The following is a 26,144-nucleotide window of genomic DNA, read 5'->3' on the forward strand; positions in this document are numbered from 1 at the left end:
CCAAACACTTTGGACCAAATCTAGTGTAAATCGGCCCAAGTTTTGGTGTCCAGTTCAAGATTTAATTCAAGAATAATGATATGAAAACAAATTAATTCAAGATAATCAAATTACCAAGAAACTAAAATCAGAGGGCTGCACTAGAAAAACCTATTTTTTCTATTATTACATCACATCGAATTCCTATACAATGTCTAAAAAAAAATTATTTATAGACCAGAATTGAATAGAAGAGAAATCGCAAGGTGTGCCATTCTTGGCACCACAAAGATTCGATCCTTCATCACATTTTCAACTCAAAATTTCAATAAAAATTCACCGAACAATTTTAAAAATTTCAGAGAATAATAAAGATTTATTTTCTAGATCATCTGCCCATAATCTAGGAACCAATTCCTAGAAAAAACGTTAATTACACAAATCGGGTAGAACGCCTTCTGCCCATTTGCATAGATTTATATTCATGTTTCTGCTGATGGCTCACGATGTATGGGAAGCTGTTAGGGAAACCTATTCAGATTTGGACAATCATTCACAACTGTTCGAACTGAATACCCGAATGTGGAAGATGCAACAAGGTGAACGTGAAGTAACAACCTATTATAATGAGATGATGGCTGTTTGGTAGGAGTTGGTTTTATTTGAAGAAGAATAACGGGAAAGTCTCAGTGACAGTGCTCGGTACAAAAAGAAGATAGAAAGAGGTCGGGTTTTTGTCTTCTTGGCTGGGTTGAACAAAGAACTCAATGAGGTTCGGGGACGTATCTTAGGATAAAAGCCCTTGCCTACTATAAGAGAGGTTTTTTCAGAAGTGCGTAGAGAAGAAGCACGGTGCCAAGTGATGTTGAAGAATGTTAGTGAAACAAAAACAGAGAATGAAGGGTCCGCTCTTGTGGCCTGAGGTGCAGACTTAGACGGAGATAAACGAGGAGGAAAGCAGAGGCCTTGGTGTGATCATTGTAGAAAGCCATGGCATACTCGAGAAACCTGCTGGAAGCTGCACGGGAAACCGGTGGGTTGGAAGAAAAAATCAAGCAGTGACAACAAGTCAAGTGGAGATGTCCGCGCACTTCAAGTAAGCAACTTGGATCCAAGGCAGCAGTCATCCTCAGAGTCTTTTCCTCTCACAAAGGAACAAATAGAGCACTTATATAAAAGGTTTCAATCTCAATCGTTAAGAAATTCTTACCCATCCTATTCTCTAGCTTAGCCAGGTAATTTTTTCACTGCAGCCATTGCTTGTACCAAATCTAATGGCTCCTGGATACTAGATTCAGGTGCCATTGATCATATGACCGGCACTTCGCAATTTTTTCTTCATATACACCCTGTGCAGGGGATCAAAAGGTTAAGATTGCAGATGGTTCCTTTGCTACTGTTGTTGGGAAAGGAACTGTATCTATTTCTCCTTCTCTAAACCTCAAAGATGTTCTGCATGTTCCTAACCTATCATACAATCTCTTATCAATCAGCAAACTTACCCTTGATCATAATTGTCGAGTTAATTTTTGGTCTTCTTGTTGTGAATTTTAGGATTTAACCTCGGGGAAGATGATTGGGGGTGCTAAACAGGATGGTGGTCTCTACATCTTTAATAGAGGATCTACCTTTGGAAGGAAAGATCGACAGACTTGTTTCAGCTCTATATCTGTTTCTAGTGACTGTGAAGTTTTGTTATGGCATTATCGATTAGGACATTTTAGCTTTCAATATTTAAAGCATCTATTTCCCAAGTTATTCATGAAAAAAATCATTCAGTTTTCAAGTGTGAATCTTGTGAATTAGGAAAACATTATCGTTTTGTTTTTCAGTCTCAACCATATAAAAAATCAAAACCATTTACCATGATTCACAGTGATGTTTGGGGCCCTTCTAGAGTAATAACCCTTTCTGGAAAACGTTGGTTCATTACTTTTATTGATGATCATACTAGGGTCACTTGGGTTTTCCTTTTAAAAGAGAATTCTGATGCTGAAATTGTGTTAAAAAATTTCTATAACATGGTTCAAACACAATTTCAGACTTAGATTAAAATTTTTTGAAGTGATAATGGAAAGGAATTTTTTAACAATGTGTTAGGGAATTTTTTTTGCTGAGAAAGGAATTGTACACCAAAGTTCGTGTAATAATACACCTCAACAAAATGGGGTGGCTGAACGGAAAAACAAACGTCTCCTTGAAGTTGTTAGAGCCCTAAGTTTTCAAACTAAGGTTCCTAAGTATCTTTGGGGAGAAGCCATTTTAACAGCCACTTATTTGATTAACAGACTGTCCACATGGATTTTGGATTTTAAAACACCCATTAAGGTTTTCATTGACTGTTTTCCAAACTCTCGGCTAGTGACAAATATTCCCTTAAAAATTTTTGGAAGAGTGGCCTTTGTTCATAACCATGATCCTAAACGTTCACAACTTGATCCAAAAGCACATAAATGTATTTTTGTAGGCTATCCCATTAATCAGAGAGGGTACAAATGCTTTGATCCAGTTTTGAAAAGGATGTTTGTGACTGTGGATGTCACATTCTTTGAAGGAACCTCGTACTACAACAACTCCCATCTTCAGGGGGAGAGCAACACTAGTGAAGATGGTTTTTTAGATGGTTTTGATTTAATGTTTGAATTTGTCCATAATGATGTTCCTCATAACTAGTCACCGAAAGAAAGTGAGGCAGAAAATACAAAATTAGTGGAAACAAATGAATTAAATATTGAAAATGAACAATCTTTGGTGATGCCATCTCAAAATGAAAAAGCTGAAACAACAGAGATGCGTGCGAAACAGTATAAAGCCCTTATATATTCTAGGGAATGTCTAGCATAGAAAAGGAGAGACACTATTCCGTAGCATTAACAAGAATCTGATCGAAGGTTGGGTCATGAAATTCATGATAATTCTCCAAAAATCCCTGAAAATATTCCTCCAGGTAATTCTAATTCTTTCAATCAGCTTGATTTTCCCATTGCTCTTAGGATGGGTGTTAGGTCTTGTGCAAAACATCCTCTGTCAAATTTTGTATCTTATAAAAATATTTCACCTTCATATTGTGCCTTTATTTCACAAGTATCTAGTGTATCCATTCTTAACAGTATCCAAGAGGCTCTAAATGTTCCTGAGTGGAAAGAATCCGTTTTTGAGGAGATGAGAGCTTTGGAAAAAATGCTATTTGGGAGAAAGTGGGCCTGTCGGATGGAAAGACAGTTGTTGGTTGTAAATTGGTGTTTACTTTGAAGTACAACTCAGATGGATCCTTGGAGAGATACAAGGCTCGCCTAGTAGCTAAAGGCTTTATTCAGACATATGGAGTAGACTACTCTGAGACCTTTTCTCTTGTGGCGAAGCTAAATACAGTTCGAGTACTCTTATCTGTTGCAGCTAATCTTGATTGGCCACTGAATCAGCTGGATGTGAAGAATGCCTTTTTGAATGGAGACTTGGAAGAAGTATATAAGGTATGCAAGCTAAAAAAATCTCTATATGGACTTAAACAGTCTCCTAGAGCCTGGTTTGAAAGATTCACAAGGTTCATTAAAAGTCAAGAATATAGTCAAGGACAATCTGATCATACTCTTTTCACAAAAAGATCCACAAAAGACAAGGTTTCGGTTCTGATTGTCTATGTTGATGACATAATCTTGACTAGAGATGATATTGAAGAGGTGAGCATACTAAAGCAGAGCTTAGCCAAGGAATTCGAGATTAAAGACTTAGGCCAGCTAAGGTACTTTCTCGGAATGGAAGTAGTAAGATCAAAGAAGGGCATTGCGGTTTCACAACGAAAATATGTTTTAGATCTCTCGAAAGAAACTGGAATGAGTGGATGCAAACCTTCAGACACTCTAGGCAATAAGCCTTCAACTTCTCGCCCTAGGCAATCCCCATTGTTGGAAGTTTGGAACCCCATATTTCATTTTCCATGCTTAAGTCCAATTTTTTCAGCTTTATCTCTTGCAACATTAACACTTTTGGGTTAAATTTTCTAACTACACTCCTTACTAACACCCTTCTTCTACCATCACATATCTGCTCCCCCTATCATCCACTTGTCACTTTCTTCCACCAATCCCTTCACTCTTCTTTATTCCAATTCTCTTCCCTTTCTTATCCTTCCATTTCCTCTCGTCCCTCCTCATTTCTTTTCTTATTCTTTTCTTCCCTTTTGCTTCTTTCAAACTACTCTGTTGCTCCTCTAACCACCCTTCCCCCTCCCAAAAATAACAGGCCAAGTGACTTACCCACTTGCATCTGTCTCTTCACCAACTTCTCATTCTTCACTCTCTTCTCCCTTCAAATTCCTTCTTTTGCAATTTCCCCCCTCCTTAGAACCCACCTTCACCTCACTCCCCTCTTTTAAACCTACTCCTAAGATCTACAACTTTCTCTTCCTTTTATTTCTCCTCTCTCCCTCCTCCACCCCAATTCCCTTCTCCCTTATCGTACTAGCTTCTTCTTGTGTTTTTGATTTACAAAGGGGGATTGAACTTACCTCAGTATTCAAGCAGGTGATGAATTCTAATACTCTTGGTCCAGCCTTAGCAGTCTTCTTGTTTTTTTTTTTTGATCAATAACAGTGAATTTTATTAATAAATTGGAAAAGCTGAATTACAAGGCAAGGAGCTAAAAAATCTTAACTCCCAAATACCCTATAAACCCGAATTCATGAAACAATTACAAAACAGCCCAAAACATTGAGTTTCTTTTAACCCCTTGCCTAGCTAGACCATCTGCCAGTGCATTAGCACTTCTCACTATCCATGTACAACGGATTTCAATATCCTTGGTGAGCCACTTGAATTTCCTCTTTTTGTTGCTGTATTTCCAGAGCGTAGAACTGTCATCTTTTAGCCAATTCACTATAATTTCAGAATCACCTTCTATGATCAATTTTTTAAAGTTCATTTCCTTGGCCCTTTGTATCCCTTCAAGAGCTCCTAGGATCTTAGCCCTCAAGGAATCTCCCACCCCAATTGGGCTAGAATACATAGCTAACAGGTTCCCATTCTCATCCCTTATCACTCCCCCAACTCCGGAGGGCCTTGGATTACCAAAGCTGCTGCCATCAAAATTCAGTTTGGTAAACCCATGAGGTGGAGCTGTCCAGCAGGAATTTGAGGTCTTCTTGATTGAGCCTAACTCGCAGTCTCCTTCCACTTTCTGACCATCTCATCAACTGAGAACACTACAAACAATTCCAAGGTTTTTGACCAGTGAATCACCCTAATGTGGATAGTCTCCAGGATTACTTCCATATTTTTCTCCTTATCAGAAAATACCTTTAAATTTCTCTCCTCCCAAATAGTCCAACACATTGCAGCCCTACCACATCTCCACATGATCTTGGCCTTTTTGGTTATCCAACTAGGCATGGAAGTAAATAAGCTTTGCACATCTGAAGGGGGAGTCCACTTGCAACTAAACAGAGAAGTAAACCATTTCCAAATGACTTTAACAAATTGGCAAGAAATTAATAAGTGATATCTGGACTCACCATCAGATTTACAAAGAACACAGAGGAGACAAGCAACTATTAGGTCTTTTTCTTTGAAGTAGATCCCCTGTATTAACTCTTTCCAGAAAGGCTTCCCAATAGAAGCACACAACCTTTGGAGGAATAGGTCGACACCACACTTTAATAGGAAAAGACAATCCAACATGAGAAGGGGATAAAAGACAGTCTAACAAGAGTAGGAACTTGAGGGAGTGAGTGTCCATATTTCTACTATCTGACTTCGATGGCTTAATGAAGACCCCTTCAAGAATGGATAATAAGGCTGAAATGCAGGTTAACTCTGTGTCACCTGACATCTCTTCTCAAGTTCAAATTCCAACCGAACCTAGAAGGTGAATTATAAGGAACAAGAAAGGAGGAAATTGGTTCATTTTTAAGGGTGGAAATAGCAAAGAGGCCTGGAAATTGATCTTTTAATGAGGAGTTCCCAACTCGCACATGTTCCCAGAATTTAATGAGGTTACCTGAGTGTAAGTCATACCTGACCCATGGATAGAACAAGGGCAAGATGTCTTGAATAGCTTTCCAAGGAGAAGCTCTTGTAGTCCTTGCTAAGATTCCAAAGTCCCATCCATTGTCTGCCAGCCCATGTATACTTTCCACTATCTTAACCCACAGTCTTTCTTTCTTCAATGAGAATCTCCACAACCATTTCCCCATTAGTGCTAAGTTCCTAACCCTTATATTCCCAATTCCCAAACCCCCATCCTTCTTACATCCACATACCACATCCCATCTAACCCTATGATCCTTCTTCTCTGCTCCCGACTCCCAAAGAAAGCCTCTCATTAGTTTTTCCAGCCTACTAGCCACCTTAGCCGGAACCTTAAAAACTGATAGGAAATAAACAGGAAGGTTGGCAAGAGTAGACCTTATCAAAGCGATCCTCCCTCCGAGAGAGAAATAATTCTTCTTCCAGTTGGCAAGTCTTTTCTCAAACCTCTCCACAACAGGGGCCCAAAATTCACCTTTCTATGGATTATAGCATTCCAACTTGTTAGTGTTCACTTCCTATCTTCGACCATTGTATTCCTCTGCCTTCCACCTCCACTTACATCGTTAGGCTCCTGGCTCTGTGCTGCTGTTGGAGAAGTGCTTTGGCTTGAAGCAGAACCATCCAACCCTTGGTTGAGGTCATACTCTTGCATTTTCACCTCTTCATCAATCACTGACAGTCCTCTCGTCTACTAGTCAATTGTATAATCATTCTTCTTCTTACCATAGTTTTCAAGGTGCCAAGGCGAGGCTAGGCGACCAAGGGGCATTTGGGCGCCTAGGCGATGAAATCAGAAAAAGTAATCCTATGTGTTTCTACCCTAAATGAGCTAGTTATTTGGTTTGATACATTAACCTACAAACCTCTAAACTAAATTTTCTACTTATGATTCTTGTAGTCGTGCTTAAAGCATGCAACACAAAATATTAGAAATAGAAATTTGGACTTAAAAGAACCAAAGAGGGTGTAGCCCCCGTGTTTGACCAAGAAAAGAAAAAGAACTTAAGGAGAAAACTGCTGTTTTAGACCAAGAAAAACTAGGGAAACACTAAATATACCCCTCGTTATCTCATCTATTTGTCTGACGAACTATCCAAAGCCAAAACTTTCTTTTTGCCTTTTTTTTTCTACTCCTTAGATTCAAACCCAGGACAAGTTTTCCAAATATACCCCTCGTTATCTCATCTATTTGTGCCGGTTGGGCTTCTTGAAGTCCTGATTGAGATTTTTCAAACGGTGAACCCCACCACTAGTTTCTCTCGACTGACCACCACCTGTCTCCTTATACTCCTCCAGATGGACCACATCCGCCCTTCCACAGTTCCACCTAGATTCGAGTTGGCCACATAACCAACATTTGAGTCCTCCATCACTACCTCATTCTTTTCTTCTTCCTCTTCTCCCTTAGACTGCCTCTTCGACTCCCTCTCCTCTCATGCCTCCTCCTTTTGTTGCCTGAGGTCTTTGTTCCTGAACCCACCCCATCTCCCTTCTTCCCTTCCCTCTTCTACCTTCTATTTTTTCATCATTTCCTCCCTTTCCCCAAAAAATCTAATCCTCCCCTTCTACTATCAATTATAACAGATATCTTTCTCCTGCGAACGTTAGAATCATATACTATGAGGGATAACAGAGGTATCCGCTACCTCGATTGATATCCTTGCCATGTTTAGCTTCTCCCAACATTGGCTTTTGTCGTTGTATTTCGAAAATATACCTTACCTATTTCCCATCCCTTCAAAAGTTAATATACTCCACACATGCAACAGTATTTCTGACGACCCCAATCCAAACTGCCCATCTCCTATCTCTAGACACATTGCCTATCTCTAGGAACCACCAGTCAAGTCGTAGGTTCAAGCTTTTCTTCCTTGTGCTTTCATACCCCAATGCCCACTTTGCTGCTTGCCTGCTACGAAACATGAAGGGTAATAATTAAATATAGAAATAAGAGGTCATGGATTTGAGTCTTACTAAACACATTTGACTCATCAAAAAACATAAAGAGTAACGACTCCCTGTTCAGCTTTCTCACTCCCATAACATTCACTTTTCCCCATTCTACACCTGCCCAGACTTCAATCTTCTTGACCTCCATCTCTCCTCCAACTATCCTTTCTACCAAAGTAGCGTACAACACTTTCATCCTTTCCTGTATCTTGTTTCTAATTTTCTCTCCACTACTGTCCATTAACTCCAAATTGGGATTTTGGTTTCATCCTTTCCTGTAGCTTGCTTTCTTCTTTAAGTTCCTTGGGCTTTCCCTGTTAAGGAAGTTTGGACTAGGCCTGTTCCCCCTAAAATTACTGTTTTTTGTTGGGAATTGTTTCATGGGAAAATTAATACTTTGGACAGTTTGCAGAAGGAAAGGCCTTTCTTGTGCTTATCCCCAAACTGGTGTATTCTTTGCAAATCTAATGGTGAGCACTATTACCATTTACCAATATCCTGCCTTTTTGCTATAGCTATTAGGAATTGGATTTTTTCCTTGTTTGGGTGCGGGTGGACTCTACCAGTTGTTTGTTTGCTATAGCTGTTTGCTTTGTCTTTGTTTGACCCACAAAAAGAGGGAGAATTATGTGGAAATATATTAGAGCTGTTTCTCTTTGGACAATTTGGGAAGAAAGGAATGGCGGAATTTTCCAAGAAAATGAAAGGAGCTTTTCAGAAATCAAGGATTGTATTATAACAAGGGCATACACTGGTTGAAAACACTACTTATTCCACTTTTTCTTTTGATGTTCTTTGGAGGAGTTGGTCAACTGTGGCATATAACTCCTCTTGTATTGAAGGGCTACTGTTTCTTAGACTCCTCCCCTTGAAGGTTTTGAAAAGCTGAATTTCGATAGTAGTCAGGGTAACCTAGGCCTGTTTGGTATGAGAGTTTTGAGAGACAAGGACAGCAATATTGTAGCCTTGCTGCCTTATTCTCTGGCTCAGCGGGAATATGTAGGCCTGTCAATACCTGAAAATCTGAGGCTCGATCCGATTATCTCAGATTCGGATGATGATTTTATGTAATTGGATTGGATCCGGATTTGGTAATATGCATCCGATTAAAAATCTGATCGGATTCAGGTTTGACTCCATTTGATCTGATTAAAATATTATAATATTTATTAATTTTAATATATAAATCTTATATAATTATAATTAAAATTATAAAAAATATATTTTTATATATTATATTATATACGAACTTAAATATATAATAAATTCAGTATGTATATTTACATTAATTTATTATATATAAAAGTTGAAAAGTAATTAACTTTTTAATTATTTTTGTATTTTAAGAAAATTAAAGCGGAGTCGGATTAAACCTGAATCCAATCTGAGTCCGTTGAGATATGATTTGAGTCCGAGGTCTTCAAATCCGATCAGATTCAGATGCAAGCTTTTCATAATTGGATCAGAGTTGGATTTTGCTGAATCCGATCCGATTACAGCCCCTAGGAATAGAGGATTCTAATAGGGCTGAACTACTAGCTTCTATACAAGGGATTCCGATTGCAAATCATCTCAATGTGGAGAGGTTACAAATTGAAGGAGACTCCAAGGTGGTTGTGGGGTGGTTGATAGCTTCGGATTCGGTCATTTGGTGCCACAGGGATCTCTTAAAGAAAGTTAATTGGTTAACAAGGGATATGACTATTACTGATCAAAAAAGAGAAAAAAAAAGTGACATGACTATTAATTTACATTGGCTGGGCAGATAGACAAATGGAATGGCTGATTATCTTGCAAAACTAGGGGTAAACAAGGAACATCTCTACTGGGATGCATTGTAATCTTGTTTTATTTCTATTTTTCACTCAGTCGTTGATGTTATAATCACGTTTAAGCCTTTACGGGTGAGGTTTCACCTTACACCTCTCTCTGGGATGCTTGTATCAGTTTCTATACTTTGCTGATGAAATCATTTTTCAATTACAAAAAAATTCTCTTGATCTTATCTATTGGATTCATATAGTTGCTTGTTTTTGTTTTTTTTAGCCTTAAATGTGCAAATATACTTCTTCAAGTGTTTCCTATAAGGTTTATTAACGAAATCGGTGTTTTTAGAAAATTTCCTTGGCTTTTAAGACTTTCTAAATATCTTAGTGAATTAGCAAAATATCCCCAAAATTTATTCATTTCTCCATTGATATCGAAATTTCCGAACCATGATTATAAGAGATGGTGGCTTTTACACTTAGACATTACCATTTTGCTGATATGTGTGGACATATACACCTTGCTCATAAAAAAATGCAGGGGAATAATGAAAACAAATATTCTTTATCATTATCAGATTGAAATTCACATATGTTAGATCCAACTTGAGTCTTAATTTATCAAAGAAGATTTAAAGGTTGTAAACAAGCAAACTTGTCCTTTTTGTATAACCAAGCTGTTCTGGAATAACCATAAGCAAATGTAACAAATTATCTAAAACCCAAATAAGATACAATTGGATATGTGCTTTAAACATAAAAATGAATAAGCTAAAAGAGACAAGACATGCTACTAGTGACATGCGGTGGAAAAGACACATTATGGTGCTCACTAAGTTCCTAGGCTTTGCATTTAAGAGATGGCATCGATCTAAAAGATAGAGAATCTGTACCTATATACCATGATCTAGTGCTGCTTCATATCCAGGTCAAATCCAGTACAACAAATGCTACATCAGAAATCAAATCTGATAGACATCTGACCTTATTTAGATTATTGGAAAGCATAGAAAGACATTTTACAGTGAGATGAATATGCTTATTAATGACTTATGAGATCACAAGTCTGATTAAATTCCTATTAATGCTGCCATGACATTGTTTTTAGATATCTGATATTGTCTTAGAGTTGCTGTAAATGGTTAATTTCAACAGATAGCTAAAGGATCTATATAACCTAGGAATCCTATATTTAGTGGCTTTCGTGGTGACTTGGAACGATTAATGTGTTCTTCATGTCACCATATCCACATGTGGCAAGCTTCAGCACTATGGCCCTGCCACATAGCAAAACGAATCTCTCTTTTCTGAACTTTCGTTAACAGAAAAGAATGAAATTTTGAGGTTGGACCTTAATATTGGAAGAGTTATAACAAGGTGGAGTACAAAACTGACATTGATGAGAAAGTGAAGATATGGCTAGTGCATAGGTGGTTATTTGATGGATAGGCAGGTTTTGCAATGTCATCCATGTACAATTGTACATAGGTCAGAAAGGGGGGGGGGCATGTAGTCTAGTTAAAGGAATATGGATGGCCCATTGAGGAAAACCTTTCCCCATTGCCAATTTACCCTTCTATGTCCTGTATGTTAGTTGTGGTCCTGTACCTTTTTTACCTGTGTTTCCCTTTCTTGCCTGAATAGATTTTATATCTATTCAATTATCATCTTCATTGCAGTTCTATGTTTGAGTTGTGCATATATTGTTTTCACCACTTTATCAAGTTTTTATTGCTGAATTACCACTAATTTCAGTTGATGCCTTGTCTGCTTATATTATCTATCTACGTTTTAGGGAGCTGGAGATATTAGAGGGCTCTCGTTGCTTCAATTGTGGTTCCTACAGCCATTCTTTGAAGGACTGCCCAAAGCCCCGCGATAATGCCGCTGTTGAAAATGCTCGGAAACAGCACAACTCCAAACGGAACCAAACAGCTGGTCCTCGTAATGCAACTCGGTATTATCAGGATTCTCCTGGTGGAAAGTATGACGGTATAAAGCCAGGTGCTCTTGGTCCTGAAACAAGAAAAGAATTGGGTCTTGGGGTAAGATAATTTAGTTAGACAAAAAACTTCTCATTCTTTACACTCTTACATCTTCATTACACATGCACAAACAATGTGTGTGCCTCATAATTTGTAACACAATAGTTGCCTGGGTGGTAGTGAGGTGCTAATGGTCTAGGTCGGGACATCATTTATTGGCTATAGTATATATTTGGATGAACCATGCCTAAAAATGTAAATCCAATGAGCCCTTATATATGTTTTGATGACTGAGAATGGTGGCTCTTCAAGTCAGAACTGGCTTGATCCTTGGCAAGTGTACCATTTTAATTTTCTTATGGGAAAGTAAGAACCCCACATCATATATTAAAATTTTATGTAATCTTTTTGAAAGCTAAAGCATTTGTATTCAATAAAACAGAAGTATAAGAAATTCTATGAATATAGAAGAAATAAAATCCAGCAATAAGCCTGATATTAGAGAAGAAAAAATAGAGGAAGAAGATATTTAGGAGAAAGAGATATAAAGTGGAAGAAAAAGGGAGGCCCAAAAAGAAGGCCCACTACAACTGAAATAAAGCTGTTGAATTAATAAACGAAACTTAGGCTCATTCATCTCAATCTCTCTACACTCCCTCTCAAGATGAGCATAGATATCGATCATGCCTAGCTTGCTTACATAGTGTTGGAGCTTCGCCTCAGGAACTCCCTTGGTCAAGATATCTATTAATTGTCCCTTTGAAGAAATGAAAGGAAGAGACACTTCCCCTTAAGGCCACTCTCTTTCGTACGAAGTGTTTGTCTACCTCAATGTGCTTAGTTCTGCCATTCTGAACTAGGTTATGAGCATTGTTAATGGCAGCTTGATTGTCACAATACAACCTTAGTGGCTTATCCTGAGCAATACCCATCTCTTCTAGGAGAGATCTAAGCCATAACAACTCTTAAACCCCATGGGCCTTAGCCCTATTCTTTGCCTCAACTAAAGATTGAGCAACCATAGTCTGCTTCTCCCTCTAGGAGACATCATTCTTAAAATATTCCTTAGCATTGTTAGATTGGAATATTTTGATTCGGGTGTCAAATTAGGTAAAACACAAATTCATGAAACTGTTGAACAAGTTTGGGTACTACAGCACGAGAACACATAAGCTAAAGCTAGGTATAGTGGGAAAAATCATCAATAAACATAGTAAAATATTTGTAGCTTCCCATGCAAGGTAAATGGTAAGGCCCCTACACATTAGTGTGAACAATGTTAAATGGAAACACAAATCTTTTATAACTTGGAGGATAAGAGTTTCTACAATGCTTTGAAGACTCACAGGACTCACAATGTAGACTCAATTTGATTCCTTAAAACAATGTAGGAAACAAAAGCTTTAATGAAGAAGGAAGGATGAAGAGAGCTAGAGGTATCAGGTGGAGAACAGGTTTTTAGAAGCTGCAAAATGGAGGAAAGAGATAAAGATTGAAGCAGAAGTTTTCATTTTTGAAGAGAGAAGGATTAGAGGCCAGCAGAGCTTGAAGATTAGGGAGGCAAAGAGAGCTACAATATTGCTGGAAGGTCTTGAAGTAATAGAACGGATGCAGAAGTTTATTTCAGAAGCAAGTTAAAAGGTAAACAAATGAACTTTACGGAGTTCAACCTTGATGGAAGGAAGAGGTATGAGTTGGAATGCAAAAAGAATGCAAAAGATTGTTACATAACTCTGTAGGAATTCTTTGGGGGAAGAAAGAAGCAGGTGGTCTGTTTCCCAGAAAGTAGAAGGGGTAATGGCTGGAAGTGTTGATGACAGAAGGTCTACCTCTGGATATTGTGCCCTTGTGGGAGGTAACATTGTCTCTTGGAGGAGTAAGAAGCAGAGTGTTGTTTCCCGCTCCAGTGCTGAAGCGGAATATAGGTCAATGGCTAATGGAGTGGCTGAAATCTTATGGCTGAGGTCACTACTTGAAGAGTTGGGTATTGACTATGAAAAGCCCTTAATGTTGTATTGTGATAATCAGGCAGCTATTAATATATCCCACAACCCAGTGCAACATGACAGAACTCGACATTTTCTGCGAGAAAGAGTTATATCACAAGAAGTGTGTCTTCTGTACATCACATCCAATATGTAGCTCGCGGATATCCTCACCAAGGCTGTACCGAGGAAGAAGTTAGAGACAAACCTATCCAAGTTGGGCATGATAGATATCTACTCCCAACTTGAGGGGGAGTGTAGAGAACACTGATGTGGGCCCCACTGCAGTGGTCCCCACTGTGTTCGTAGGACAGTAGTATTTGTTTCAGTTATAGTAGTGTCAGTTTTAGTCAGTTTGCTAATTCAGCTGTTATTTATTTCAGTTTTATTTACTTTCTTTATTATGTAAGTACCAAGGGCAGATGTGTCCTTTCATCATGTACTAAACATAAGCCTATAAATCTTAAGAGAGTGGCGGCGGCAGATTTGTCAAGAATCTGTCCCTCCTTTCAGCAACTTGTGTTCTCTTGCTTCTCTTCTATTCTCTCCCTTTTCTCTCATCTTCTTTTCTGTTTTACAAACCTAAAACCTTTTAGGATTCAAGACTGATTACAGTCTTGATCTTCTACTTAAAGCCTTGTTAGATATGGGTGAAGCTGAAGTAGAGATTTCAGCTCTAGTTATTCACTCGGAGGCTGGTGCTGCCACAGTCTCGAAATGGTGTCCTCTTTCCAATACCAAAAGTTTATTGATTGAGGACAATGTAACTGTCAGATTGCTTGAGTTACTTTTCAACCTCTGGAAGGAGGAAGTGTTACAGTCAATAGCTGTAGTCTGTGATGCAAGATTAGATGGTGTGTTTGGTTGTGATCTCCATTCAATAGCAGTGTTGTTAAGTGGTGTTAAACCTAGTGACATTCCAAGGAAGATAGAGGTTGTTTCAGATGGTGAGTTTACCCTGTTTGGATTGCTACCTCCATTGAAGCCCTGCTATGGAAGGAGGGTAGAAGGGAGGAAGATGAAGGGGCAGAACAGGCTTGGATCCATGGTTTGCAAGGCAAAGTAGTCTCTACAAGAGAAACTAAGATAATTGAGGTCCTCAAGAAGAAAGAGAAAAAAGAGGATGATTTAAACACTTGGGGAAAGTCTGTATGGCAGGGTGGGCTGAGGGATGGCAGGTCCTATGTTTAGTAAGTGACAAGGGAATTAATTGGAGACAGGCTTGCTCCAGTTCAAATTTCAAAACAAATTGAATAAAGGTTGGCAAGGTTTCAGGGCTCGAGTTAGGGCTGTTCATAAGAATGCCCAACCTGACCAAACCGACCAACCCGGACCGACCCAACCCGAGTCAGTCGGGTTTTTAACAGTATCGGACGGTTTCGGGTTGGGAAAATATATAAACCGATATATCGGGTCGGTTTCGGTTTTCTTGTTTGAAAGCTGAAACCAACCCGACCCGAACCGAACTAGTCTTCTACTAGTTCGGTAGTTCCTAGTTTGAGTTGTTTCCTACTTAACTATAACTAGTCTTCTACTAGAACTAGAAGGTCCATTAGGCAATTAGAATTAGAATAGGCAATCTATCCTAGTTTCTAACTTTCTATAATCTTTTAACCAAATAGGCAATCCATTAGGCAATTACAATTAGAATTCAATTAGGTGTCCTTTTGTACAGGAGCAAAACCGAAACCGATCGAAACCGGCCCAACCCGACTCAAACCGACCAGGTCGATTTGGCCTATCATTTGGTCGGTTTCGGTTTCCACATAACCGACTAGGTCGGGTCGGTTGGGAAAACCCCAATAAACCAATCCAACCCAACCCGTGAACACCCCTAGCTCGAGCCAGTCTTGTGAGCCGATTCAGTCTGGTTCAACGAACCAAGGCCAGTCACATGTTTTCTTAAGTAAACACGTGACTGGCATGGGGATAGAGGGGTTGGGCCCAGGCCCATCAAGATATAATGGGTCTGGTGAAGTAAATGGGCTGGTTAACCTAAATTGGGTGGACCCAGAATTTAAAAAGCCACGCGCCCTTTTAAGTGGGCACGTGACCAAAGAAGCTAGCAAGGGGATAGAGGGTTGGGCCTAGGCCCATCAAGATCTAATGGGTCTAATAAAGAGAATGGGCTGGTTACTGTAAATCGGGTGGACCCAGAACTTAAAAAGTCACGTGCCTTTTGAAGTGGGCATGTGACTAAAGGAGTTGGGGAGATGATGGACCGAAAATTTGGTCTATCATTGTCTCCCTCGAGCCATTCGCAACCAGTGCTTGCACGAAGTAGGGTTCGCTGCAATGGTGCGGCAAACATGAACTGGGCATGGATCCTAAGCTTGAAGAAAAAGGGCGTCTCTTCGGGACGGCACAATCCGAGGTTCAAGAAGCCTCATTTGACGATAGTGGAGACAGGGTTCTCCATCATTCTGGCGACAAGAAACCAGAATACCATGGATGCTTTTGAGGATTGTGAGACAGAGGAAGGAAGCAGCTCAGATTCAGAGTCTGAAGGCTCTTTAAGTATTGGAAGTGTAGAATTGAAGAAAGACAAACCTCTCAGTGACAATGAGAGCCTACATATCGAGCTGCTGTTTTTGGAAAACGAAGATTCGATTTGAAAAGATTCAGTTCAAGAAAAGTTCACTCAACCCTCCCCCTTACCTAAGGAAGTGGGGTCTCCCGTATCTTTTATAGAGGAGAGGCAAATGTTACTGACTCCTAATTTTGCTCCTAGTTCGCTAGAGCAGCAAGGCATTGATAGAAGACTAGAGGAACAGGACATACCTCAGTCACCTTACACAGAGGTATCAATTTGGGGACAACATCTAAAGGAAGATTCTAATGCAAGGACTAAAACAATTTTGGTTGAACATAACGGGGACCCACAATCACCTCTTTTGGAAGGAATAGACGCAACCTTGCCCCTTTGTTTTGTTTCTCGAGATCCACTGGCCTCTTCCCACAACTTGTCAGGTAATATTGTCAATTGGTTTTTTGGTACTGATATGGGTTTTCTGCTTGGAACAGGTACTTTTGTAGCTCAACTTGGTTCAGCAGCCATGGATGGAAAATATTTAATTGGGGATAAGGAGGGTCAAGAACGAGAAGAAGTGGAAAGGGGAAGGAAATTACAGGAAGAGGAGTTTGAGAAGATCTGGGATCAGATCTGTAGGTTTTTGGAGGAGTATAAGAGAAAGGAGGAAGAGATAGGGCAGGTTGGGGTTCAAGAAGGTTCAGTAAAAACAGGGGCTCAAAGTAGCAAAAAAGTTGGGGATGAATCAGTGAGAAGGAACTAGAGAGGATTTGGGGACAGATTTGTGCCCTCCTTGAGGAGTATAGGCAAACAAAGGAATTTGTGGAGGAAAGCCATGGACTTTCGGAAAGGCAAAATAAAACAAAAGCAGCATTAAGTAGAGCTGGAACAATTAACAACCGAAGGAAGAAGAAAAGATTAGAGGTGGAAAGGTTGGAAGAGGGGAGATAAAGAAAGCCTCCAGTCGGGGCTTGACCTCAAGAGGGGATGCCAAATCTTTTATATCCATGAAAATCATCAGTTGGAATGTAAGGGGGCTGGGGAGTGCTAGGAAAAGAAGGCTAATTAAGGACCTTCTGAGAAGGGAAAGGCCGGATATAGTGATGCTACAGGAGACTAAACTAGTCGATATTGATAGAAGTTGGGCAAGAAATATTTGGAAATCTAGAGGAATAAACTAGGTGTCAGCACTTGGGGGGCCTCAGGGAGAATTGTTACTTTTTGGAGAGAGGATGCTGTGGAGTAGCTAGTAGGAAAATTTTTAGTGTCGTTAAAATTCAGGATGGTAGATGATGGATTTACTTGGGCACTAACTAATGTGTATGGACCAAGCAATTACAGAGAGAGGAATGATTTTTGGGAAGAACTTTATGGGATACAAGGGCTTTAGGATGGTCCGTGGTGCTTGGGGGGAGACTTCAATGTAATCCGATTTATGAATGAATCAAATAATCCCCAATAAGTCATCACAACCAGCATGTAGAGATTCAATGATTTTATTAATAACTGTGAATTAAAAGCCCAACTTTCAGGAGACTCTAACCTGCTCCTGATTAGATAGAATCCTCTTCACTGAAAGCTGGGAAAATAAGTGGGTGGACTTGATAACTAGGGCTTTATTGACAGTCACTTCTGACCATTGCCCCATTGGCTTAGGACAGGAACCCTTTGGGCAAGGACCCCAACCTTTTAGGTTTGAGAACATGTGGCTGACTCACTCGGACTTCGTGAAGAAGGTTGAGGAATGGTGGAGAGAAGACCTAAGGGGGGTGAAGTGGAAAGGGGTAAGATTCCACAAAAAACTTAAAAGATTGCGAGCACATGTGAAGGAGTGGAATAAGGAGCATTTTGGGAGAATAGAAGAAAGGAAATCCTCTCTGTTGACCCAAATAGAGGAATTGGATGTGAAGGAATCTCAAAGAAGCATAAGCCCTTAGGAGAGAGATCGGAGATGGGAACTAAAAAGAGAGTTAGATGAAGTTGTTTTGAGAGAAGAAATTTCTTGGAGGCAGAAGTCTAGATGTAAATGGGTTAAAGGAGATGGGAACACTAAATTCTTTCATAACCTAGCCAATGGAAGGAGATGGAAAATCCTAGTGTCCAAACTGGAAGTGGATGGAGTAGTCTTTGATACCCAAGAGAGGATAACCAACTATTTTGTTGAGCACTTCAAACCCATTTTGAGGAGACCCCTAAGACCTTGTGTGGAGTTGGAAGGCGTTACCTGGCAGAGGCTTCCAGAAGAGAGTAGAAGCTGGCTGGAAAGAATTTTGATTAGGAAGAAATCAGAAAATCCGTTTTTCCAATGGAAAGGTCAAAAGCACCAGGGTCAGATGGGTTTACAATGGCTTTTTTCTAAGACCGTTGGGACGTAGTCAAAGAAGATTTAATCGAGGTCTTTAAGGAATTTGAGGATAACGCAATGATGAGTTGTGGAATTAATGCTACTTTTTTAGCTTTATTTCCCAAGAAGAAAGAGGCCAAGCATCCGAAGGATTTTAGACCTATTAGTTTGGTGAGTAGTGTTTACAAGATTGTGGCTAAGGTCTTATCTTTGAGGATAAAAAAGGTGCTTCCTTGTCTTATCAGCCAAGCGCAAGGAGCTTTTGTTCAGGGGAGACAAATTGTAGATCAGATTCTAATAGCAAATGAATGTGTGGAGGAGATGAGGAGATTTGGGTGTCAAGGTTTTGTTTGCAAACTTGATATTGAAAAAGCCTATGACTTGGTGGATAAATGGTTGTTTGTCCAATTGCCATTATTCCATCCTAGTCAATGGGGTAGCTAATGATTTTTTCCCAGCTAGTAGGGGTTTGAGACAAGGTGATCCTATGTCACCATTCCTTTTTTACTTTAGTCGCCGATGCTTTTAGTAGACTCCTCTCAGAAGCAGATGGAGCTAGATCTCTAAGAGGGTGGAGAATCGGTAGAGATAGAGTTTCAGTAACCCATCTCCAATTTGCAGACGACATAATAATCTTTTGTGAATGTTGTGATTTGACGGAGGTAAGGAATCTGAAGGATGTAATAACTCACTTTGAGAGGGCCTCAAATTTAAAGGTAAATTTTGAGAAGAGCCGTGTTATGGGTGTTCACTTGAATAGAGAGGAGTTGGAGTCTATAGCATCCTTGCTAGAATGCACTTGCTCTCAGTGGCCTCTATCTTACCTAGGACTTCCTTTAGGTGCAAATCCAAAGGAAAGTAGGTTCTGGAACCCGGTGGCGGAAAGATTCGGAAAAAGATTGGAAGCTTGGAAGAGAAACTATATTTCCAAGGGGGGTAGAGTTACTTTGATTAAAGCAACTTTGGCCAACTTGCCTTTATACTTCTTGTCTGTCTTTAGAATTCCTAAAAGGGAGGCAAAGAGGTTGGAAAAACTAGTGAGGGATTTCTTATGGGAACCTGGTGATGAGAAAAAAGATCACCTGATTAGGTGGGAGGTGGTGTGTCGGAGTAAGGAAGAAGGAGGTCTAGGATTAGGGAATGTGGTGAGCAAGAATGATGATCTTTTAGGTAAGTGGCTTTGGAGGTGACCCCTGGGGAGGGAGAGGTTGTAGCATGAAGTAGTGAAAAGTATCCATGGTTGTTCCCAATCAGGTTGGGATGTGGGAGTATCCCGAAGGGCTTTGCTCACTACACCTTGGAAGGCTATCTCTGGCATTCTCCCTAAGTTCTTCAGTTTTGTAAGGTACGGTGCTTGCTTTGGAAACTCCATTCTTTTTTGGGAAGATACTTAGGTAAGCTCTCAACCCCTAAAAGACCATTTCCCTTCTCTCTATTCCATCTCCCTTTTTTAAAAAGAAACCCATTTCTTGGTTCCTTTCTGCCCGGTTTGCCCTTTGGCCTTAAATTGGGATTTTGGGTTTCAAAGAGGGTCAAGGGATGAAGAATCTCTTTGCGTTTCAGAGCTGTTGTTGCTTCTAGATTTGGTGTGTTTGGACCCCCCTAACCCGGATAGAAGAGTCTGGTCCCTAACCACGGTTGGCTTGTTCACTTGTGCTACTTTCTTTAAAGCCCTTTGCTCCAACTCCTCCTCTCAGGTCTTTCCCGTTAAAGAGGTATTATCAAGACCAATTCCCCCCAAAATAGCTGTGTTCTGTGGGGAAGCCTATTATTGTAAAGACCAATACTGTGGAAAACTTGCAAAAGAAGAAACCATTTATGTGCTTGTCCCCTAATTGGTGTTCTTTGTGTAAAGTGAGGGGTGAGGACTGTAACCATTTGCTGATATCATGCTCTTTCGCTACCAATATTTGGAACTGGGTTGTTTCTTTGTTTGGGTGCAGGTGGAATTTGCCCTACAATGTAAAGCTGTTGTTCACTCCGGCTGCTTTTGGGAGATTGATAAAAAGAGGGAAGTTAATGTGGAAATGTATCAGAGCCGCTACGTTGTGGACTGTATGGGAGGAGAGAAATGCAAGAATATTTCAAGAACAGGAAAGAAGTCTTGCTGAAATCAAGGAATGCATATTGACAAGGACTATCTCATGGTTAAAATCTTCACACTTGTTGGCAGATTACTCCTTTGATGACTTAAGGAGAAATTGGGCTGCAGTGGCTGCTACAGTCTCCACCAAGATCAAATCACAAGCTGAATGGATTCCCCGCCCGGATGGTGTGGTAAAATTGAATTTTGATGGTAGCTGCCAAGGTAACCCAGGGCTTTCGGGAATAGGTGGGATTCTGAGAGACAAAGTCAGCAATATGTTCTCTATTTTCAGGACCAGTGGGTGAAGGTGATTCAGTAAGGGCAGAGCTATTAGCAGCAGTACAAGGTATACAGATGGCTAGTTAAATTGGAGTGACCAATCTGCTAGTAGAAGGGGATTCCAAGGTAGTAGTAGGCTGGCTAATCAGCCCGGAAGCAGCTTGTTGGGGCTATAGGGATCTGCTAAAGAAAGCTAAATGGATGACAAGGAATATGACTGTTAAGTTTCAGTGGGTCAGAAGATCAGCAAATGCAATGGCTGATTCTTTGGCCAAGCAAGGGGTGTCAAGGGGAATCTTTTCTGGGCTACTTTGTAATTGTGTCTCAGGCCTGGGCAGTTTTGGTGTATATGGTTCAGTCCTAGAGGGGGTAACAACTCGTGCCTCCTCCTAGGCTGATTGTATTATTGATATCTGATTTAATAAAACTAATTTCATTCATAAAAAAAAAAGGAAGGATGAACCAAACGATAATAACATGACTAACCAACTCTGATACTGTAGATCCAAAATCTAATTTTTGAAAGTCATTGCTCAGGCATGTCTAGCAAATATATGCCATTTGCCTTATGGCCACTCCCAATCACCTTCTGAGATTTCATATCTTGAAAAACACATTAAGGGGAAAAGGTAATGTTGAAGTTCAGAGGTTTAGTTAACTTACTAACTGAAAACAGATTAGTATTAAGTTTTGGTACATGAAGTATAGAGGTCAAAGTAACGGAGTCTGAGGTTCTGATGTCTCCCTTGCCTAAAGATGGATGCAAGGGAACCATCAGCAAGGGATCCTACAATTACCTGAGGTAGAAGCATAGTTTGCAGTGGTCCAAATACCTGAGTGAGCATAGGCAGAAGTAGAGCCATTGCTTGGGGGAGTAGAAGCTAAAGAGCTAGGTTCTAGATAACTGATAATATAGCTATACTTCTCTTATTCAGCTTTGGTGGTTGCAAGCTGTTCCCATATAGACTTTTCATCACATTGTCCCTTTTCACCCTCGGAGTAAGTGGCTACATTTGCATTGACACCCAACCTATTCCCACTCTTTTTACCATCATCATTATTCTTAAACCTACGAGGTAAGAGCTCTGGATGCAGCTTCCAACAGGAATCCTTCGTGTGCCTTAGCTTCTTGCTGTATTCACACACAACCTCTCTCAGTAATTACCTTCTGCATCATCCCAACATTAGCAAAATGATCTACTGGGACTTTCATAATCTGAACTTGTCTTATACTTTCCTCACTACTGACTATAGCATATGCCTGAGAAAGGATCACATCATCTTTACCTAAAACATTCTGTCTAACTATATCATATTCAGGATTGAGTCTAGTATGGAACTCAAAAACTCTATTCCTTTCTACCAGTTTTAGCATCTTTTCTGCACCCTCATTGAATTGTCTCCATCAAATCAATTTCCTGCAAGAGAGACTTCAACATTGAGAAATACATAGACAAGGGCTTCAATGATCGGGAGATGGATATAGTGTCTCATCTTCTCGAAGTCCTTCGAAGTCAATGGCCGGACTTGCAAGTCCAAGACACAAGATGCTGGAAGTGGACAAGCTCTGGAGAGTTCTTTGTCAAATCCTTCTATCTGGGTCTCGTAGGAGAGGCAAGAGATACTTTCCCCAATAAATTCATATGGAGAACAGTAGCCCCTTCCAAAGTAAAATTTTTCCTCTGGGTAGCTGTGTTGGACAAATGTTTGACAAAGGCCATGCTAATGAAGAAGGGTTTTAATGTTCCTGATCTGCTTTGTGTCTTCTGTAGCCGAGAGTCGGAGACATCTAGTCACTTGTTCCTGCATTGCAGTTTCAGTGCTTCAATATGGAACTATTTTCTTGCTGCTATAAACCTCAACTGGTGTGCCCCTGGGTTGGTGAAGTGAAAGAATGGTAGGATCCATCTTATGGACGCCAAAAAGATTGTGGAATGGGTGGACGAATTTCAAAAATTTTCCTACCTTCTCCCAACTGGGAATCGTATTCCCTAAATTTAGAATACAATATTCAAGGATCCTACTTGAATCATAATCGAACCAGATCTGAACCAAAAGGAAAATGTAGGATTATACCTGATCCGGAGAAGCAATATCTCTCAAAGTTGGTGTTCACGCTCAAAGAGGACACCAAGATCCGCTCCTGCTGAAGATGACACAACTATAGGTGGAACGGAACCAGCAGAGTGCGTCCTACACACTGGATCCTTCTCAAGAACCCTCTGGAAACTCTGAGCACCAAATCTTTTTCCGTCTTTTCTGCAAGACTGATGTCAAGAATTGATTTCTTGATTTCTTTCTTCTGCAAAGATCAAATCTTGCAAAAAGGAATGGCGGCGGCTGGAGGAGAACTCCTAGGATGAAGATGGTTGAATTGCTTCTCTTCTCTCTGGAGTGTGAATGAGATCTAATCTCAGTTCGCAGGATGCTTTCTTGCTTGAACCCTTGGTTCGAAAATCTCTTTTTTTCTCTTAGGGTTTCGCCTCCTTTCTTCTTGATTAAGAAACCTCCTAAATTAGGAGTTATCCCAATCCAAATCAGTATTTGGATAGGGGATTATCTTAATCCTATCTCCAGATTAAGTTAGCTTACTCCTGGTCTTATCAGGAGGTTACCAGATTCAATTCTGATTTGAATTTGGTCTCCTAGAGTGGATAAGGTTAAAGGCCCAATCCTTTTACTAACATTAATCTCAGTTCCGCCCCATAGATGGGTGATCATATTAGCCCAGCTTGAAATGGGCTTTTGGCCCATTAAGTGTTCAGTGCTTAACTAGGTTCCAATCTGCTACCTAGTTGGGTTTCTTTGTATGGTGTGGGACCCAAGCATTGATCTACACACCAGCCACATGGGTTTGGCCTAGCCTTTATTACAAGGCCCAACCGAATTCATTGAAAAGCTCAGTGAACCCTTGAGCCCATCACATGGGCCCTATGGGCCCAACACTTACATTAAGTGGTCCCTGGGCCAAGCCATCTTATAAAAACCCAGGGACTGTGGGCAGGTGCAAGATTAGCCCATTAGGTACTATCCTAAATGGTCTTACACTTAACCTCTCATCCCTTAATGATTAAGCACTGCCCGACAAGAGAGGACCTCTCCCTCGGCTGCAAGGATTTTGAAAACATGGATCCCGGGAATTAAAACCATTTGCAAACATTTTGAAACCGTACAAATATATATATGTATATATTAATTTTGCAAAACAAAATTCCAACGATTGAAGTCAACTGCCGGTAGTTTGGTTTCCATCAGAGAGAGTGCATTCCCGATCATTACCTTTGTCTGACAAAGGGGCTGATCCTGTCACTATGATCACCAATTCAGATGAATTCTCAGACTGTCCCAACATACCCAGGTTTTGATCCCTGCGAAGGATCTCACTGATTAGCAAATCAAAGACAACCCGATTCGACACCTAGTGAAGTGTCATAATCGAGTCTAGGGGTCAGGTGTAACTTTCCAATTCTGCCCATCTGTCTACATGGTCCAGGGCAATATTGGAAATCTGCTCCAGTTCAAGGATTCGAGTAATCCCATACTGCATGTGCCTTGGGTCTTACCCTAGTGGCCGAGACGGGCCATCCCAACACTTGGTGGCACACCAATATCAGCCTTGGTAGGATAAATCTCCCCAGACTTATCCAATCGGTTGTGAACATTTAAAACTAACACGAGTCTCTATAAGTGTCCAGTTTTAGGGTTTTACACAGAATTGTACCAAAGAACATGAATCTAACATGCACTTTATTTATTTACACTAAATAACAAAAGTACATCAAATCGGATTGAAGCTAAGGGCATACAAAACTGTCTAACATGAAGGACATGTTAAAAGGCTGGCAGGTCCAGGGTATGTTTAGAAAAGGGAAGTTTTGTTGGTCTTCTAACCCGATTGCAGTTATGTGGGCCATCTGGCTGGAAAGAAATAACAGAATTTTTGAGCAGAAGCTAGGTTCAAAAGCAGTGGTGATGAAACCTTTTCCTTGTCTCTTTTGTGGTTGGATTTTTTTTTGGGTCCCTAGTGGGCTGTCTTGTATAGTTTCTCATTGTACAAACTTGTTTAGTTATTAATACAATATACTATACCATTTTGATAATGCATCAATCAAGAGTCTAAGACACATAACATATGCACATTAACAAAAAAGTTAACCAAACATTAAATTATGAAATGTAAATTAAAATATCAATTAATAATTTATAAAAATATGTAATCTCAATTTTATATCAAATTTGTTAGGATTTCTAAGATATATATCATATGCAAATTTTTAAAACCAATTTTAGTCCCTTTACACTATGAGTTCTTTCAAAAGCACCAACACATTCTTCAAGGAGTTCTCCATCTAAATCTCCAAGCGTGATCATTATACTAGTTAGAAGTGGAGAAATATATACTAAGTAGTTAGCAGGGAAGTTTTGTCCATATACTCTAAATTTTGAAAGTAAGAGCAGTCTGGTCATTTACATTGTTTTTCCTAACTATATAATGGGTCAGTAAAGCATACACAAAGAAATTCATTGTGTTTAGAAGATGTCTAGTTATAAAATTTGAGGGTGGATACTGTAGAGATCATATTTGAAGGCATGAGGCTACATGAGATGGGGTAAAGAGTTGGGATGGATGAGATAATAGTTTTCATTTGGAAATAATAAAAAAAATGGAATTATCACTTGCATAGAATGGGCTTTTACCTTTTTTTTTTTTCTTTTGTACGATAGAGAGATGACTTACCAGTTGAGTCCATTCTTGTTCTTCTGTCTCTGTTCTTCTTTCTCCATGTTTTCAGCCCTCCCCTTTCTTTTGGGTGCTATGGGTTTTTTTGGGAAGAGACCTTAGGTTAAAAATGACAGAATTCACCTAGGACAGTTGTTGGATTGTACTCAGAACCGACCGATTATCATCAGGTCTTAGAAATTGGATCTAGTCATCTCAAATGGGGCCTATCCTAGATTCTATGTGAAAAGGCCAGGTCAGTTTGGGTATTGGGCTAACCTGCATGGACAGGCCAGTGCATCCCAAATCCAACCCACAAACACCAGCACTTTCCAAAATATTCAGGGGTGATCTGATATCAGCAACAAGAAAACTTTTATTAGTTTGAATAGAATTATATAATTTAATACAAAAGTGAGAGAATAGCAATGCTATCTCTCCCTGTTAAGGGCCCGTGAATAGGATCTTGTCACGGGTCGGTCCACGGGGAAAAC

At 39.9% G+C, this 26,144-nt stretch overlaps 1 protein-coding gene across 1 annotated transcript in view; it reads left to right on the plus strand.

Annotated features, from left to right (window-relative positions):
- Positions 1 to 26,144, plus strand: part of LOC148843900 (uncharacterized) — a 90,851-nt gene that overhangs the window by 44,554 nt on the left and 20,153 nt on the right. The window contains exon 7 of the mRNA XM_088957160.1: positions 11,517 to 11,766. Within this exon, the coding sequence (XP_088813286.1) occupies positions 11,517 to 11,766 (250 nt within the window). The remainder of the gene's footprint in view (positions 1 to 11,516; positions 11,767 to 26,144) is intronic.

The sequence above is a fragment of the Nelumbo lutea genome, chromosome 8, assembly GCF_056320005.1.
Source record: "Nelumbo lutea isolate HS-2025 chromosome 8, American lotus-T2T, whole genome shotgun sequence".
Taxonomy (NCBI): domain Eukaryota; kingdom Viridiplantae; phylum Streptophyta; class Magnoliopsida; order Proteales; family Nelumbonaceae; genus Nelumbo; species Nelumbo lutea.